Source organism: Meleagris gallopavo, chromosome 2, assembly GCF_000146605.3.
Source record: "Meleagris gallopavo isolate NT-WF06-2002-E0010 breed Aviagen turkey brand Nicholas breeding stock chromosome 2, Turkey_5.1, whole genome shotgun sequence".
Lineage (NCBI taxonomy): Eukaryota > Metazoa > Chordata > Aves > Galliformes > Phasianidae > Meleagris > Meleagris gallopavo.
The window spans coordinates 69,920,215-69,939,067 of NC_015012.2; the positions used below are offsets into that span (position 1 = coordinate 69,920,215).

The 18,853-nt window shown below is 42.6% G+C and overlaps 1 protein-coding gene across 2 annotated transcripts; it reads left to right on the forward strand.

Annotated features, from left to right (window-relative positions):
* Nucleotides 1-278: 278 nt before the first annotated feature.
* FAXC (failed axon connections homolog, metaxin like GST domain containing) lies at nucleotides 279-16,096 on the forward strand. 2 transcript variants are annotated; one of them, XR_004158963.1, is made up of 6 exons: nucleotides 279-442; nucleotides 3,833-4,029; nucleotides 10,254-10,471; nucleotides 13,334-13,450; nucleotides 15,040-15,405; nucleotides 15,671-16,096. XR_004158963.1 is itself a non-coding variant. In XM_010707586.3 (5 exons), exons 1-5 carry the CDS (start codon nucleotides 404-406, stop codon nucleotides 15,321-15,323), a joined length of 855 nt encoding a protein of 284 aa, XP_010705888.2. In that variant the 5' UTR covers nucleotides 279-403; the 3' UTR covers nucleotides 15,324-16,096. The 2 variants fall into 2 exon arrangements, 1 of the variants encoding a protein (XP_010705888.2); XM_010707586.3 differs by having other exon boundaries at nucleotides 15,040-16,096.
* Nucleotides 16,097-18,853: the final 2,757 nt, after the last annotated feature.

The following is an 18,853-nucleotide window of genomic DNA, read 5'->3' on the forward strand; positions in this document are numbered from 1 at the left end:
CCGTCCGCAGCCCTGCGGCGGGACGGGGCCGCGGGGCCTGGGCCTCATCGCTGCTCCCTTTACGGGCGGCCGTGGCAGCTTCCCGCGGTACCCAGCGTGGGAGCAGCTGGGCTGCCGCAGCAACGACTGTGCGTTGTAGCGGCCCTCGGTCTGACGAATAAAACATTGCGGTCATACGTGAAGGGAGGATGCGTGTTTGGCCTCAGCTGGGATTTTTCCTTTGTGTGTTTGAAATGCTGATTTATGATGTCTTTTTTTTTTCTTCTTTTTTTTTTCCCCTCCTTAATTTGTTCCATTTTCTGACAGGAAAGAACAGGAGATTGATTCAAAAGATGCTATCATACTGCATCAGTTTTCGAGGCCCAACAACGGCGTTCCAAGTCTGTCACCTTTCTGTCTGAAAATGGAAACGTACCTAAGGATGGCTGACCTACCCTACCAGGTACATCCATACAGTTCTCCTTTATTGCCACAGCTCACTGTAGTTGCTTGAAATAGGCATCCTCCCAATTTTTCTCATGCAGAGAAATGTATATGTGTACATACAACTGTCCCGGTAGGTGACAGCTCTTTTGTCTCTGGTGAAATTTGGTGTTTTGGTACATTAAAGTTACCACTTGAATGTAGTTGATCTATAACAGCTCTAGGTTTAATTGGTGAAGCAAAACTAATGTTGGAAGTTAACTTGTCTGGAAATGCTAGGACAATAGCCTGCAGTTCATTGAATAATACCGTAAAACTGAAGAACAGTGTTACATGGTCTTTAAATTGTCCATGCTGAAGAGAACGAGGTGAAGTGGCTGCAGCTTCTTGTTTTCCAGAGGGTTTCACCCTGGTGCTCTCCTGGGAAGATGTGCCTCTCTTCTGCTTTGCCTGGTGTCACCGGGGCCTGCCCTTCCATGTGGCAAAACAGGGTTGCTCTGCAGGCCTGTTCAGTTGCGATGCTTTGGGTTGGGTGCGTGCTGTCTGGTGGTCACCAGGCAGGTTGTGCAGAAAACAAAATCTTTGAGACATGAGATGGGTTTTTCTGCTGTTTGTATAAAGCATTGAAGTCACTGCAGATGTCGTATTTGTTGTTACTGTTGTACTGAGAATCTTAGGTGGAAGAAGTCTCTTTTTCCCCAGTTATTTAAGTCTGAGCTGTGGCTGAGTTGCATGCTCACCTTGGTTGGGTTCAAGTCACTTTTTTCTGCTGCACATCCAGGTATTAGGAAGAATGTTTTGATTGCATCTGGTCTTTTGCAGAGGAAAAAAAAAAAACTATTTGAGAACTTGATTTTGTATTTGTGATTGATACTCATTCATATTTGTATGTGATTAAGCTCCTTTATTTTGGATGTGAAAGAAGGTCTAATTAGTACATTGGGCTTAAGCATTTAAAAGCATACGTTTTAATGTTTATTATATTAAGATTTAATGGCACTTGAACAAGGTACTTCAGAGCATTTAGCTGGGAGTTGGACCAGATGGCCTCTGGAGGTCCCTTCCAACCCCTGCCTTCTATGGTTTTCTGAGAACAGCCTGAGGGATGCAGCTGGAGACATACTGTGGGTCATCACCTTCCTGGGCAGGGGCTGCTTAGAAAGGGGAGAGTGAAGCTGAGCTGTATTTTCAAAATGTTTAATGCTTTTCTTCATAAAGCTTATATTAAAGGAGCCCATTGTGGGTGTTTGTGGAAGCCTTTTGGTTGTTCCTTGATTTCCTTATGACTATTAAGATTTGGCTATTTCCATGATCTGATGAGTGTTTGTGCAGCAACAACGTGCTGTTTTCATACCAGGTCTGTGAAAATGGCAGAGATGGCAGTCTCTATGAGAAGAAACATGAGGAAAAGTAAAGCATAAGCTACAGTAATTGAAAATGTAGAGCCTAATTTCTTCTGGAGAGTACTATAAAATTACCCCAGAAGAGCCCTGTGCTATGTGGTTTATAATTTCCTCTATAAATGAGGTTCTCAGGAGCTTTGTAGCCTGCAGTTCAGGTTAAAGTACTGTGAGGCATGAGGGCGTTTTTTTTAATGACGCTACCATAGCTTTCCTGCTTTGCAGCTGGACCAGTTTTCAAGTGGAAAATTGGTAAATATTTGATGGCAATTAGTAGCAGCCATAAGAATACTGAGATTTCAAGCCTGAAAACATCCACTTGAGAACAGCAGATAGAGGAACTGTAGAACTGAAATTTGTCCCAAGATAAAGGTTTTTTCGGGTCATTGAAAGACATTTCCTGATTTGTTTGATAAACTATATGCAATGAAACATGAAAATCCTGCAACAGTGGTTTTTTTTTTCTTTCTCCTGGGTTTACCCAAATCGACTCTCCTAAAAGATCTTCACCCATCATTTGCATTTTTTAAAATTGTGATATTAATGCAGCATTAACACAACATTTTACATGATGTATTTATGTGCGTGTATGTGGATGAATAATAAGAATCCGCTTTGTCTGGGTTGCAAATGATACAGACTGCAGTAATTATATGTAATAAGCACATCTTCAAGTCCAGCAGCTTCTGCAGAACATCAGTATTTGTGCACAGGAAGGTAAATCGTACTGAAGGTGCTATGGACTTCACGCTCTCTATTTGGTTTCAGGTGTGGGGCAGTTTTGGTGTTTCTCCCATTGATCAGAGCAGTCACCTGCACGTGCAGGCGGTGTGGATTCTGCTGCTTTGTTCATCTAGGCTTGGATGCAGTAGATCAGAGGTTACATAATCCAATATTCCTGCTGTAAGATTCTTGCTTGGGCAGAAATCCCAGAGAAGGCTGAGACCAGCAGGTTTTGTTTTCTCAGCAGCGTTACCCATTCCTTCTGTTTTGATCTGAAAGGGTTGGGCTTCTGGGAGTGGCCACACATGGGTAGTGGTTGCACACTGGTGTTTTAAGCAATAGCCAGGAGGATGTGCATTCAGGCTAAGCTGAGCCACTGGTGTGTGGTGACCCTCTCCATCCCCAGTGAAAAAATATGTTATTACTGCTGTACAAGTGTTACATGGAGGAGATGTGCCCATGTTCAGCAGCTGGCTAGTGCTGTGCTGGGCAGCAGGGCTGTGCCCTCATAGATCCAATTGGAAGTGTGTCTGAAGATATGAGAGATTTCTAAGTTACAAAATTGCTGAAGTGCATGTAAAGAGAGATTTCCCTCCTGCCTGGTGAGGGAATGATATGTCTTTAAGCTGTGGGCTCATGATTGTGTTTTACCTTCAGAAACAGTACAGCTATCTGATACAGGCAGTGAATTTGGATGCCCTGTCCCTGAAGGCATTCGAGGCCAGGTTGGATGGGGCCCTGGACAGCCTGATCTAGTGGGTAGCAGCCCTACCAATGGCAGGGGACTTGGAACTCAATGATCTTTAGGATCACTTCCAGCCTAAGCCGTTCTGTGATTCTGTGAATAAGCATTTATAACGTACTTGTAACACGAAAAGTGCTGCTCTGTGTGAGAGCCAAATTAAGGCATGATTCCTGTGATTAAAAACTTGTTTATAATGATGGACCCAATCTTCCGGGAGATCTGAGTGTCCCCATCCTCTTAAATAACCCAGGTCCTTAAATAATATTAAATCACATGGCATCTAATATAAAAATGTGCAATGCATTGCAGGACCTGGAAATAATTATTTGGGGTTTTTCATATTGCACAGAGCTGTTGCTCCGATTGAATAGCTGGAGGATATTCCGATTGAATATCCTGGAGTGTTAATTAAGAAATAATATTGCTTTTAAAAACAAGGAAAGTTATATTAAAAAGCTTTATTCTTATTGAAATGGAATCTGAAGGGCCTTTTTTTTTTTTTGTCTGTATGTTTGTTTGTTTACTTGCTTTTTTTTCTTAGAACTATTTTGATGGAAAACTTTCCCCTCAAGGAAAAATGCCTTGGATTGAATACAATCACAAAAAAGTGTCTGGCACTGAGTTCATTATTGACTTTTTGGAAGAGAAACTTGGAGTGAATTTAAATAAAAATCTTGGTCCACGAGAAAGAGCTGTTTCCAGAGCAGTGACAAAGATGGTGGAGGAGCATTTCTATTGGTAAGCTTGCATGAAAAGGCTGGCTGTGTTCTGCTGTCAGACCTGTACTGTTTGTCTAGAAGTGAATACTTATTTTGTCTTGGATACCCAACTATTAATTTCACAGCCTTTTTCACTGTGGAAAATTGCTGCTTCTTTCTGCTTGTGCTGGAATGAGTCAGGAATGACTCCTCTGAGAGCTGCAGTGATGTGGGGGCAAGGTAAGGAGTTGGTGTTGCAGAAAGGAACAGCAGTGGGCTGTCTGTCTGTCCTCTTCCTATGACCTCCATGCAGAAGCAGCCTCGTTAATGAGGAGCAAAACCCAACGTGGCTGAAAAGATTGGAGCTGTAAGGGGGGAGACAAACAAAATCCAGCGTATGGAGTGAGTCTGAAATATTATGGATATCCTTACAGTTACTGGTTTTAATTATCTGTATGTGTGATTACAGTATGGATTACTGCCTCATTACTCCTGTTAGTAAGTATTGTTGGCATCGGTGCCAGCTGATAAGGTCTGTACTAGTTGTGGTATCCCAAGAAGATCAAAAATGGTTGTGAATGGAAACCCTAAATATAGCTTTGCTGAGACTTCATGCATTTTACGGATACCTTTGAATATAGCGTCTATGATTTTTATTTTTTATGCTTCCTGTTCCCCCACCCCAACTTTTCAGTCCTTATTTTCCAAGTGTCCTTTCCTGATCCATAGAAGTAGCAGGTGGACATGGCATTTTGGGTATGGCATTGGATACCTTGGCAGGCATAAGGCTTTTTCCCAACAGTTTGCTTTCTTGCATGCATTTAAAGTTCTTGCTGTACTGAGCCTTGCATTCAGACATAACTTTTTTTTTCCTCTAGAAGAGCTGTGTGATATAGCTAGAACGCATTTACCTTTCTTCCGTTCATCTTCTTATTGAAAATCAGTAGCAACACGTGCACGCATAGTATTTTGAATCACCTGTAGCATTTCCTGGTAACAGTTGCAGCATTCAGGAGTTTAAATGCTATGATTTAAGACTGTAATCCTTAGCTTCCCGAAAGTGACTTTCACTAGTGAGACCTATCTGCTGTATCTTCTCAGAAATCTGACTGCAGCTCTCAAACTACAGTAGTCTGCAAGTGTGATTTCTTCCTTTTGTTGTTCCTTTTTTCTCCCATAGTTGTAGCTGCCAGAGGGAAGACGTGGCCTTTAGATCCCTTAATGCTCCATCTCCTTACCTAAGTGTATTGATTGTTTCATGGTCCACAGGCTTAACCGCTTTTAATGTAACATTACTGATGACAAACTTGCACAGCTCTTGTGTTTCTGAATTATAGATTGCTCTTTCCTTGGTGAAGCCATTGGCTGTCCATCCATGTTCCCACTGAGGTCATTCAGCGCTGTTGGGCATGAAATAGGAGAGCATGGGACACAGGTACTGCAGATTCAGGTGTTGAGCTGGGGCACTGAAGTAGATGGACAAAGCAAGAAGTAGGAAAAAAATAGGCACTTGCCTCATTGTGTATTCCTCTTTCCTTTTCTCTTTAGTCATGCAGGTGAGTTTCCCAAGGGCGAATATTATTTTTACTGCAGAATTGAAAGACCTAGCTTTAAGTTTTGTTGTATGTCCTCGCTGTGAGGGTGTATGTGAGAGGGCTGCCGTGCTGGTGAGACCACGCTGTGCTGGTTCTCTGTACTAGGCCTGAGCCAGAGCTATGAGGCTTCACGCTGATGTAACTCCTGAATAGCAGCTCTGACCATCCTGTAGTTAACCATGATAAAATCAGGCAATAGCTGTGCAGGGCTTGCACTGGTGCTGAGCCTTCCCATTTCCCACCAGGAGCAGAGGGTCTGTTTGTGATGTCCTCAGTTCCCCTGGGGGGAAACTTGTCACAGTCATGGCCTTTCTGCAAAAAATTTATAAAATCAAGCCTCCAAAGCAGTGATATAAAATGTGATTAATACAGCTTCATTGCCAGCAGCATGCAAAGTAATTTCATCATAAATAGGTAATGCTGTATTACATCAATTGAATGAACAAGCAAAGAACGTCCTGTGGATTAGCTCTGTGGATGGAGCTAATCTGGGTGGGTGCTCAGCATTCTCCTGAAATGTTTAGCCTCTGCTGAACTGATTGCTTATCTTTGGCTGCAGTTCTGATTGCTTAGTAACCCTTAAAGGTGGAAACTGCTGCTCTGGCTGGAGCTGAGAGCAATGTGGGACTGTTGTGAACCCCAGCCCTAGGCTGCGGTGTCCGGCAGAAAGCCAGTGAGTGATTGAACATGCCTATTTTAGAGCTGGGATTAGAGCTTGTCTCTGAGATGCATAAGACTGCTGCTGGAGCTTCTGTCCCTGGAGGAAGCTTTAATTGTCAGGCTTTTGCTATGTTTAAATTGGCAAAAGAAAAAAACCTTTTAGCTTAGGTGGGGGTGAGGTTGAGTCAGTAGGGAAGAAAGGGGAGAGCAGGCTGCTTCTGTGCTTCAGGGACTAGGCCTGAGGTCCTGGTTGTGTGCAGGCCTCTGTCATCTCCCCACAGCTTGTGCTGGGTCACCTCCACTGTCTGCAGTGATTGCCAGGGGCTCTTGAAAACCAGTTAAAGGCATTACACTGGTTGCCCTTATTGTCAAACACAAGTGATTTGTCAATATACACACACACACATAAACACATTCATTTCTTACTTTGTCTTTAAGAAGATAGTGTAAACATCACTAATGTATTGCATGTTTGAAGGACAGGAGGAGCATGGTATGATATGCAAATGACTGACAGATGTTCAAACTTGCCATGTATTAAACAATACATGTTTAACATCAAGCCAGTTATAAGAGTACATCTCTCCTGCTGTTGAGGATGATGACGCTTGAATACCACTAGTGGCTTAAAAGCCATTCTCTCTGAGAAGTTGCACAGCAAGTAAGGTAAGATTTGTGGAAGGGAATTTATTAGAATCCTTTCCTGTATCAAGAAATTCCACTCTGCAGAAGATTTAGATGAGCAAAATAGCTTCCAGTTTGCATCCTTTTGAGCACCACCCCTCCCCCTCCTTTTCTTTCTTTTTTTTTTTCTTTTTTGCCTCTTGAGTTACTTGGGGGATAATCAAGCAAGCTGTTCCTGATGAGTCACTTTCTCTATCTCTTCTGATTTATGTATTGAGGCCAGAGCTGCTGTTACATTTATACTTCAGATTTGCTTCACCCCTGTAGCGTTTCTTTAATGCATTATGGTTTTATTTATACTCTTAAGAATTCACATATATTCTGGCACGAATGGAGGTGCTAATATTTCCCAAAATTATACAGAATAATAATGTCATCACATACGTTCTGAACGACAGTTAGTTTTTATAGTTAGTATTTATAATTATGCTGAATTATGTTATATAGACAACATGATTTCTGGCTTTTCTTTATTTTTATAATACTCTGCTAATGTAATCTAAGCAGAGGAACGATGGTTGGAATTAAGCACAGAGGAGCATGTTTTGGTGAAAAGCACAGATTAAATTAATCCTTGAATATAATTATTTTAACAAACTGCTTATAAAGCTAGTTTTAAAAAGATGTTTAGCTGTCCGCCTAGACATGACCCTACCTTTTTCTTTGCTTTTGCATGCTCAGAGGCCTAACATTTTTGGCATAAAATGAGTGGTTGTCTGTTTAGCTGTCTTTGATGCACACATAAATTTGAGATTTGGGACATGCAACAACTTTACTCACTCAGAGTGACAGACACACGTCCAAGATTGGGCTCGATGGTGTAGCCGAGGCAGGGTTACCTAAATCTTGTCCTGTTTGTTAACTCTTATCTGGCCTCAGCCTCTTCCAGACCCAACTCTTCCCCAGAACGAGTAAGTGAGCGTTATAGAAATGTAGTTTTGTTTTACATCACAGGCTAATTAGTTTTGTGGGAAACCTTATTTGTGCTGTCTCATGGAATCGAAGTTGTCCCAGACATGGTTGATGGCTCAGTGCGATGCCAGCTCACTGGTGGAGTCAGAGTGAATAATAGTCATGGCGGGTCTGGAGGGTCTGCTGGTCGTGTGTGACTGGGATGATTTTTCAAAAATGCTCCAGCAGTCTCCTTTCTGCTTCCTTGCTTTGTCTTGCCTTGTGTTTCTTGCTACCCTTCTATGGTGACCCCTGTTATGCTAAAGCAATTACAGTAGTGCTGCAGAATGGCCAGTGGGTAAAGCTGATGAGATCCGTGCTGGGGGATGAGGGTCTTCATAGCGACATGCATAGCTATGCTATTAAAGAGCAGGTTCTTGCAGTTTACTTGAGTAAATAGTATGAATAATAGCTGGCACACACAGATAATAGTTTTAATTATTTCCTATGGTTCGCATCCAGCCCAGATTCCTTCTTCAAAGCTGTATTTGTCCAAGGGACTTTTTCCTCAAAAGTTGGTGGTTTTGATATTTCAGTACCCTCTGCTTGCTGGCTTTGTGTTCTCCTTTCCTGTTGGTGCTCCTTTCTAAATCCAGTCCTGTTTCAAACTCTGCAGAAACCGGCCCAAAAACTGTAGTTGGTTCATCCACTTTGAATGCTATTCAAACTAGATTGTGCAACATCTCCATTCAAAACATCAGTGAGATGCTGCTGTCGTACTAATACAGTACAAGATGTCTTTTGGAGAAACTTGGTGAGGATAAAAGAAGTCAGAAACAATGCAGGTGCATTTCTGTTCTTTATTCTTCATGCAGTTGCACTGAAACCTGCACGGGCCTCACTGTTGCAAAATATAATGAAGCAGAAGGCAGAATTGTCATGCAGGGGACAATTTTAAAGGGAATTAAAATACCTTTTATCCTCTCAGAGAGAACATAGTACATTTGAGTTTTAAGTGGCATTTTTTCAGCTGTTATGCCAAATACGTTCTTTTTACCTTGTGTTATTAGTAATTCAAATAAGGACTGTGTGGGACTGTAAAGATTAGAACATTTTCACGGTGTTCAAGTAGTTGCTCACTGATGGTAATTCCAAATTCAGCTTCTGGTCACAGTATACTGGAATTTGAGAAAGTATATGTGTGAAAAAATATGCAGGAGGTCTCTTTTTTTCCCTCTTATATTGAATTAGTTGATCCATATAGGCATAAAGAGAGTGCGATTTGAAATATGGACAAAGATAGAACTTAAGTCAAGTTACAAATTAAAAAAACTAATTTCCAGCCATAGTGGAAATGGAAGCATTTAATTATTAAGCACCATTCAGTATTTTACATACATGCATTTGCAACTTTTGGTATTCCAACTTTTCTATCAAGCTTCATTAGTGTATAGAATCACCAAGGTTGGAAAAGACCTACAAGATCATCCAGTCCAACTGCCCACCTATCACCAGTAGTTCTCACTAACCCATGTCCCTCAGCACAACGTCTAAACGTATTCTGGACTCCTCCAGAGTCAGTGACTCCACCACCTCCCTGGGCAGCCCATTCCAGCGCCTGACCACTCTTTTGGAAAAGTGGTATTTCCTAACGTCCAGCCTACATCTCCCCTGGTGGAAGCTCAAGTCCTCATGAACATTTTTTTCATACAGTTCACAGTGAGTAAGCCTACTTCTACATTTTTCAGTTTGAAAATACGTAATGGAGCATAGCTATAAATTCCCAATGTTTCTTAGACCCTTGGCTTCTTGCATTTGTCACACCTACTTAAAGATGTCTTCAGCTCTTCTTCCAGTATCCCTTGAACCTGTGACAGAAGTTGTATGGTCTCTCCTTTCTTCAGAATGCCTTATATCAGAAGGTGCTACATATCAGAAAAGTTAACATAGCAGCAGCAACAAATGACCTTTGCCTACAGTATTAGTGAAGAATGAAAAATATGTAGCTGGTAACACAAATTTTAATGAAAAGATCTTTTGAAATAATACTTTGGCCGTTTAATGAAGTTGAAATCCAACCTGAAATACAGTGGAAGCCTTCAGAAAGGTATCTTGTGTAAGATCAACATCTTCATTAAGGGAAAGAAAATTCAGATGAGAGCTAATCTGATAGGTACCACCTCTGCAGCTTTCTTTTTTTCTTGTAAAGATTATGTCATGGTTAACCTATGAAGAGAGCGGAGATCTTTTTGAAGAATCACTGCTACAATATTTATGTTGGTGCAAAGTACTGCTGAAACTTAGCCAAGCAGTAATAGAGTGCAAGGAGAACAGGCTGGTGGGAAAGGCTGCTTTCTCCATATTCCTCTGTTTTCCCTAGCTGTGTGCTCTCTGGGCATTGCACTGTTATAACTTGGTGTTTGCATCCTTGTAGGACTCTAGCTTATTGCCAGTGGGTGGAAAACCTTCACGAGACGCAAAAGATGATTTCAGTTTACGGCCCCCTCAGTGATTTGCTGAAGTGGATTCTCTGCCATCTGACCAAAGGGATCGTGAAGCGGGAGATGTACGGTCACGGAATTGGCCGCTTCTCTGAGGAGGAGATGTACACACTGATGGAGAAGGACATGCGGACTCTAGCAAGTCTCCTGGGTAACGTACCACAAACCACACACCTTCTCCTTGTGCCTCAGTGTGAAATGGCCGTATGTCAGCCTGCTCACGGGCACAAATAATCTCACTGCTGTCAGGTGCCGTTCACACTGCTGCTGTTCCCCGGTGCCACCTTCGCTCCTGGGGGGATGGGTTTCATTCCTCGCTCTTTGTTACCAAACTGCCTTGCTAGGAGGGTAAGTGGGTTGCTTCTCTGGGCACTGAGTATTTGTATCTGGAGGAGCAGAATGCGGCCTTTTGAAAGCCCTTAGCAAATGCTGCTTTCAGCTGGATGTTGCTGCGTTTGGTTGGTGTTAGAAGCTTCATTTAAAGCTGCTGGTAGGAGATGGGTCTGTGTTGTCAAAATGGATGGTTTTAGGCTTGCTGGCTGTTGTAGGTGGACAATGCAGAGATTGTCTTAAGGTTGACCTCCCTCAGCCAGAACCGTGCAAGCCTCATTTCTGTAGTGTAGCTCAGGCTGAAGTATGAACTAAAACTATTTGCACTGTGCTTTTCACCTTCAGTCTGCTGAGAGCTAACTGTACTATGCTTTTGTGTGAAAATATGTATTTTGATGAGTTCATCTGGGGCACGTTATCCCTTACTTTGAGCTTGTCCCTCCCTTGGTCCGATATCCAAGAGGTGGTGCTGATGTGGGTTTGTTGTTCCCTGTTACGATCCTTTAAGTGGTGGTTGGGCAAGAGGGTCCTCCCTGACCAGTCCTGGCTTCTGCACTCATCTTGTGCTCGGGAAAGCGGACAGATCATGTGCTTGAACTGTGGGATGGACAGGAGGAGAAAAGGTAGCCAATAGAAGGCAAAAAACTGAGTGCTTGCTAAGCAATGGAGGGGTGTGAGATGCTTTTGTTCTTTCAGGGTGTTTGGGAAAGAAAAAAAATTGCAAAGGACCTAGAGGGAGCTGTGCAAGTTTTCTGAAATGCGGAGAGCTGCTGGGTTGGGAGCAAAGTGAAAAAGGAGTTACGGTCATGGACAGTGGGTGAGGGGGAGATTTGTTGGCACTTCTTTCTCTGTCGGCTCTTTCTCATGATGCATTTTGTTGTGTAAGGTTGTTTAAGGTTGTTTAAGAAAAATTGTAGATTTTCTTTTGAAGAAGCACTGTTTTTGGAGGCCAAGAGGTCAGAAGATTTCAGAAGGTGAAGTTACAGCTACTTTCATTAGTTACTGGGTGGCAGATGTTCATCACCATCAAAATCTGTTCAAAATTTGTCCAGTTTCCAATTGGAGGATGCATGCTCTCAGCCTTCAGGCAGATGTTCCTACTAGTCCTTCCTGACCTCCCTGAGCTGCCTGTGCCATCTCCTGTGAAGATAAATGCTGTGATCAAACCATTTATTTCACTTGTTTTTGCTTGGAGAAATGGCTGGAAATCCTCAGACTTCTCTTTAAGATTCATTTTTCATTGGTTGGAAATAATTCTTCCGTTCTCTGGATCTCCTCCCTGCTCCTACATCTCCATATGTGTTTTCACAGTATGTGTTGCTTGTGGTGGCAAAAAATGTGAAGGGCAGTCACAGAGCTGACAAACTGGGCGACATCTGCTTTTTTTACTGTGTGGTGCACCTTACCAGCTGGGGTTTTATTGATTGTTGATGAGAAGGTTGTGCCTCATGTGTTTTAAAAAGCCTTGATGGGCACCTGCTGTGTTATGGTTACTTTACTATGTTACTAACTGAGTATTGTATATTTCATTTTTATCTTCCCTTCTGAAATGAATGTTGTATTAGTCACTATGTTACTATGTTTGCCACTGTGATTATTGGTGAGTTTCCCTGCTCTTTGGTAATTGCCCTGACTTGCCATTAACACCAGCTTGTCAAGACTTTCTCCAGCTGTTCATGGCTGGGTCTACATACCCTTGGCCTTGGGTCATATTCCGAGCTGGGGACAGGAGGTGAGTTAGAGACACTGCATGGGGCAACCTGGTCTAGAGGGAGGCGTCCCTGCTTATCACAGGGGGGTTGGAACTAGAAAGGTCCCTTCTAAATCAAACCATTCTGTGATTCTATGACTTCCAGCTGACTGGAAGCTCTCCTCATTCACAGGGTTGATTTGCAACCTGCTGTTGTTCTAGTGGAGTTGCTTTGCAGAGTAACATTGTAATGGATTGAGACCCAGCTGAGCAGTCCTAAATTTATAGTGTTGTCAGGTGAAATGGGATTTTACACAGCATATTACTGTGGTTTGGGGACCTGTTTTTGAGCTGTGTTTGAGATCAATGACTGCAGAACAACACATAAATACAGGAAGTACACAACATTTACCCAGTACGTAGTCGTCAGAGAATAGATTGGTGCAGTTCTGAAAGAGCTGGGGAGAGTTAACTCCATTTCTATATCACTTTTGACATGCTGTGGGAAGTTATTTCTGTGTATTGCATTGCTACATCACAGTGCAGATGGATAACAGCCTTTGTTGTGTTGTATTTTAGAATTTGCTGCATTTTACTGCTGGACAGTTTTTCTAAACTCATTTAATAACCCTAACATTTAATAACCTGCTGAATTACAGGCAGCTTCTGGCATAACAGGGGAAGAATGTCCTGGGGAGATGGGGTAACTGGATTTGGAGAATTCAATTACATACAACATTTCACAGGGTTTATAGCACTTTGGGCAAAGGCAGGGACAACGCAGCCATCTAAGCTGACCTCTGAAATGCCACATGATTCACTTGCTCTGCTTTCTCTCTTTGCTCCAGGTCTAATGCCTATGCTGGGGAAGCGTGCAGTACTGGATGTTTTCTTGTGAATGATGTCTTTAAAGATGATATTCTTCTCTGACTTTATCTTGTAGAGGGGAGGAGGACATGTCCCCATTAAAATACCTTGCTGTTTTATTTACAGGTGACAAAAAGTACATTATGGGACCAAACCTTTCCACTGTTGATGCCACAGTTTTTGGTCATCTGGCACAGGCAATGTGGACGCTACCAGGGACTAGACCAGAGAGACTAATCAAAGGTAATCAAAAGTTTAAAGTGATCTATGACAAAAGAACAAACTTTTGGTGGCATTTGCTGTATTTAAGTGTGGAACATGTTGTAGGATTTTCATAGGATTGCAGGAGCTGCTCTCATGTTTGATATATAGCATTTCTATTCTATGATTTTTTTCTTTTTTTTGGTGAAGTTCTTGTTTGTTTTCGCTTTAATGGTTTGAATGGTAGTTGTTTCCATTCCTGTGTTTGATCTTTTCCCTGCTTGACATAGGAAAGGCTGAGTGCTTATAAGGGATGAATGCTGAGTAAAGTATTAGAAGCTGTGAGCCAAATTCTGCTGAGCTAAATAGTTTCATTGACAGTTGAACTGCAAATACTGTTGTCCCACTGAAATTTAAGCTTTTGCTGTTATAAAGGACACTGGGCAAGGAGAAGAATCCAGTCTGGCTTTGGAGTAAGATGAATTAGAAACCAATGTACCATATCTCCTTCCTCTCATCTCCAAATTTTGTTACTTCTCGTGGAGAGGTATTGGGACATGAAAGCCTGGTGGAAGATCATGGCATCACTTTGTAGAATAAACATAGTGTGAAAAATGGAAAGAACTGAGGAAGAAAAGGATGTGAAATAGCTGTAAAAGCAATGAATCTGATCCATAGACCTACTCTGCATAAGAGATAGCTACTGAGGCAGTAGTTTGGATTTTCTTGTTATTAAAGCTTTTATTTGAGGAAAAAATCCCTGTCATCGAGGGTTTGTGTCTTGAGGGTCATAAATAGTCTGTACAGTAAAACCTTTGATGTCTGAAGAGTCACAGATAAAATTCAAAGGGTCGATTGGTTTCAAGAAAAAGTATGCTGATTGTTGAAATACTTTGTGTCTGACAAAAATGAACAGAAGGTAATAGATGCAGGTACCTGAGCAGTATGGATGATGCTCCATACCTATCCAGCTACTCACGCTGTGATATGCTGTGAGTGCAGGTTTCATGTTCACGTTCATTTTCCACTTAATATGCTGTTATTTCTTTGCTGTTTGGAAGTTTTTTAGTATTTTCTTCTCTCTAAGCACACGTGTATGTATCTACACATGGCCTAACACACCCGTGCGGGCTACAAATGCTAGAGATGAATCAGAAGAAAAACAAAGCCATAAATTTAACTTGCAGGCAATGCTGCCATCTGGTGGTGCAGATACAAAACATCCAAATTCACAGTATTTTAATAAATGAGTGAGCTGTGCACGTAGACTTGAGTTCAGTCCTGTCTTTATAAACTACAGCAAATAAGCAAGAGTTTTGCTAGAACAACTTACAGTATTAGTATCTTGTCTTGCTTTATTTCTGTTGAGGTTGAATTTGGCATGGTTATTTCACTACATGCATATATGTTCCTTTCAGTGTAGCCTTTCTTATTGTATGTAGGTTAGTAGTATCTGTATTAAGCTATGTGGAAATTGTAAGTTGACTGGATCTTGCAGTTTTGAGACAAGGCTCTGATGCTTCTTTGGAAGGAACCTGGATAAATTGTTTCCAAACAATGCCAAATCAGCTGATAGGTTAAATTTTTATTGACTGAATATACTTACTGGAATGTGTTGCGCTGTGTTTCAGGTGAACTCATTAACCTTGCTATGTATTGCGAAAGAATAAGGAGGAAATTCTGGCCAGAATGGCACCACGATGACGATAACACTCTGTATGAATCTGAGGAAAGCAGCGACACAAGCAAGACTCACTCCCCCTTGCAGGACTTCAGTTTTTATTCAAGGACAGAAACATTTGATGAGGAAGGGAACAGTATTTCTCATACTCCTGACACAGATTACACTGGACACTCCCTTTTTGATTCAGATGTGGACATGGATGACTACAGAGATCACGAACAGTGCAAATGATGCGTACAAGCATCTCTTGTTTTGCAGACAAGCTGTTTCTTGGGATCAGTTGGATTTATTTTCTGCTCCAGGTTGGGAGAAGGTTGGTACCACCTCCAAGAGACCATTGTGCTTGACTTGGCTGTTACATGCTACCTGGACTATCTCAACCTTATTTCATTTTGTGTAATTGTTCAGGTGGAACCAAGGTAAACAGTTATTTAAAACACACTATGGGCAGACTAGAGGTCCAGATGACAACAGAAACTTTCAGTCTACGTTCTTGCTTCCATTGAAAAACAGTTGAGTGGGAGAAACCTCCAGGAGGTGCAGCATTTGTAAGCTGGTTTCTGTTGATATCTTTACAGGAATGGGTCAAGGACAAAAATGGAAGACTGGCACACCTTTCTCATGTGGAAGAAAATTATTGATGCTGATTTGGTGCAGTTTCAGGAAAGTTTTGATAGCTACCTGCAGTCTGGGTGATCACGGAGTGTCTGCGGGATTGAACTGCTCTTGATTCTTTCAGAGACAGACAAGGAAGGCAGGAGGAAAATGTGTTCCTACAAAAAGGAACATTTTAGCATTTCTTGTTCTTTGCAAAAGGTTGAAATCACTGTTCTAGAATATTTTTATTCAAAAGAAGAATACCACGCTAATCTGGAAAGTGTGTTGGCCGAAGCCTGGCTTCAGGCCTTTAAATTTCTTCTGTGTTTTTGAATTATTAGATGTTTGTTCTTCCTGCCACTGGCTGCTACTGATGTAGAGAAATGGGATTCATTACTGAAAGCCTGGCACCGGGTGCTTTGTGTTATTTTTGCAAAGACACATCAAACCTTTAAAGTTTGCAAAGGAACTTGAAGTGTTTTTAGGTGTGAGGTGCTGTGTAAATATAAGGTGTTATCCTGCAATCATGTGCTTTAGAGCTGGTTGGGATGGTGGGCATTTGCTGGCTTTTAATGCACAGTTCCTAAAGGCAGTGTGTGGGAGCAAGCTGTGAGAAGACAGTGGTGTCACCGCGTATTCTGTGAGGATTTCTAGGAGTTGAAATAGTGACTGGGGTTGATCATAAGGCCTCTCTGGTGGCATACTTTTGAATCTGGAGAACCAAAGCAAGAATAGCTGCACAGGTGCTGATGTGCTCTGGTGTTGGTGTGAAGATAAGAATGGATCCACTGGGTTGGCCCCCCTGTTTGAAGTTAAGCATCTACACCTGTATTGCTTGGTAGTGAGTGGTTGATTTTAATTAGAGAGAAAGCATGTGGAAATTTGAGATGACCCTGGTCTTTGTAGAAGTGTATAAAATCAAGCTTTGTCTGCGTAAGTTGGTGATACCCTGTTGAAATTAGTTTAATCAGGACTTACTCACTGAGTTACATTTCCACAAATCACGACCTCTCAGCAGAAATTTTGTCATATGTTGATTGTGAGAATAGGCAGGACACAACTACTTTATGATGTTAGTTGCTGATGGTCCTAGTAGTCTGGAGCTTGAACTAACTCCAGCTTTCAAAGAACATGTCCCTTTCCTGCACTATAGAGTGTCTTCGACTGGAAAAGGCTTGTTGTGGGGAACGCCCAGCTAGCCATGGCTCTGCAAGCAGAGGGGACAAAGCTGCAGCGAATTCCGTGTCTCTTCCATGTCTGAGAGCTACTGCAGTGAGAGCAGGCAGTTTGGTCTGAGGTGAGCACAAACTTGCATCTGTTTCCTAAATTCCCAACACGCTTGCTTGAAGCTGTGCTCCAGCCTCTATAATCATGGGCAAATCTCTATTGTCATGTTTGCAAAAGGAAAGTGAACCAAAACTGAGGAGGGGAAAAGTATGACCCAGTTACCTGGGACCCTTCTTAGGAAACTAAGCACAGGAACAGGTCACAAGGACATGAGTCTTGAAAGCACAAGGGGCAATGGTCTGACATGCCTGTGAAACTTTGCAGGTAAGTCAGGGCAGATGCAAACATTTACGTATTGGTATTCTGGATAAAATGCATTTACATCAAGAAGCTCCTCTTAAAAAATACTTATGATTTGGGAATTCTGGTAGAGACATTCTCATTTGTTTATCCATCTTTTTTATCCATTTTTTATTTTCATCATGTTTATCCATCCTACTTGGAGCTATCCTGTGGGCTTGGGTGTTAGAAGGTAAGGGGGCCTCCGAAAGCTAGTCAGCATTTAAACAGCTCTTCTTCCAAGCTCAGAATCGGTGCATCCCTGTGAGCAAGAAATCGGGAAAAGTTAGCAGGAGACCTTTGTGGATGAGCAAGGAGCTCATGCGCCAGCTCAAAGGAAAGAAGAAGGTGCATGAAATGTGGAAAAAGGGTCTGACCACTTGGGAAGAATATAGGAATGTAGTCAGGGCCTGCAGGGATGCAGTGAGGAAAGCTAAAGCCCACCTGGAATTGAATCTGGCTAAAGTGATAAAGGATAATAAAAAAGGCTTCTTCAAGTATGTTAACAGCAAAAGGAAAACTAGAGAGAATGTGGGCCCCTTACTAAGTGAGGGGGGGGTTCTGATAACGGGGGATGCTGAGAAGGCAGAGATACTGAATGCCTTCTTTACTTCCGTCTTCAGTGAAAAGGCTCTCCAGCAGGAATCCCACACCCTGGAGGTTAGTGAGAGGGTCTGGGGAATGGGAGACTTCCCTTTAGTCAGGAAAGAGGACGTGCATGAGCACCTAGGCAGTACTAAGGTCCACAAGTCCATGGGACTTGATGGGGTGCATCCACGTGTGCTGAGGGAGCTGGCGGAGGTCATTGCCGAACCGCTCTCCATCATTTTTGAGAGGTCTTGGGTAACAGGGGAGGTCCCTGAAGACTGGAGGATAGCCAATGTCACTCCGGTCTTCAAAAAGGGCAAGAAGGAAGATCTGGGTAATTATAGGCCTGTCAGCCTCAACTCTGTCCCTGGAAAGATGATGGAACAGCTTGTGCTGCATACCATCACCAGACAACTGGGAGAAAAGGAGGTTATCAGGAGTAGTCAGCATGGGTTCACCAAGGGGAGGTCGTGCTCGACCAACCTGGTGGCCTTCTATGATGCCGTCACATGCTGGGTGGATGGGGGAAGAGCGGTAGATGTAATCTACCTTGATTTTAGAAAGGCGTTTGATACTGTCTCCCACGACATCCTTATAACAAAGCTGAGGAAGTGTGGGATAGACGAGTGGACAGTGAGGTGGGTTGAGAACTGGCTGACTGGCAGAGCGCAGAGAGTCGTCGTTGGTGGTGCAGAGTCTGGCTGGAGACCTGTAACCAGTGGTGTCCCCCAGGGGTCTGTGCTGGGTCCGGTCTTGTTCAACATCTTCATCAGTGACCTTGATGAGGGGATAGTGGCCACCCTCAGCAAGTTTGCTGATGATACGAAGTTGGGAGATTGGCTGACACGCCTGAAGGCTGTGCTGCCATTTAGCGAGACCTGGACAGGCTGGAGAGCTGGACAGTAAGAAACCGGATGAGGTTCAACAAAAGCAAGTGTAGAGTCTTACACCTAGGGAGGAATAATGCATGCACCAATACAGGCTGGGGATGAGCTGCTGAAGAGGAGCTC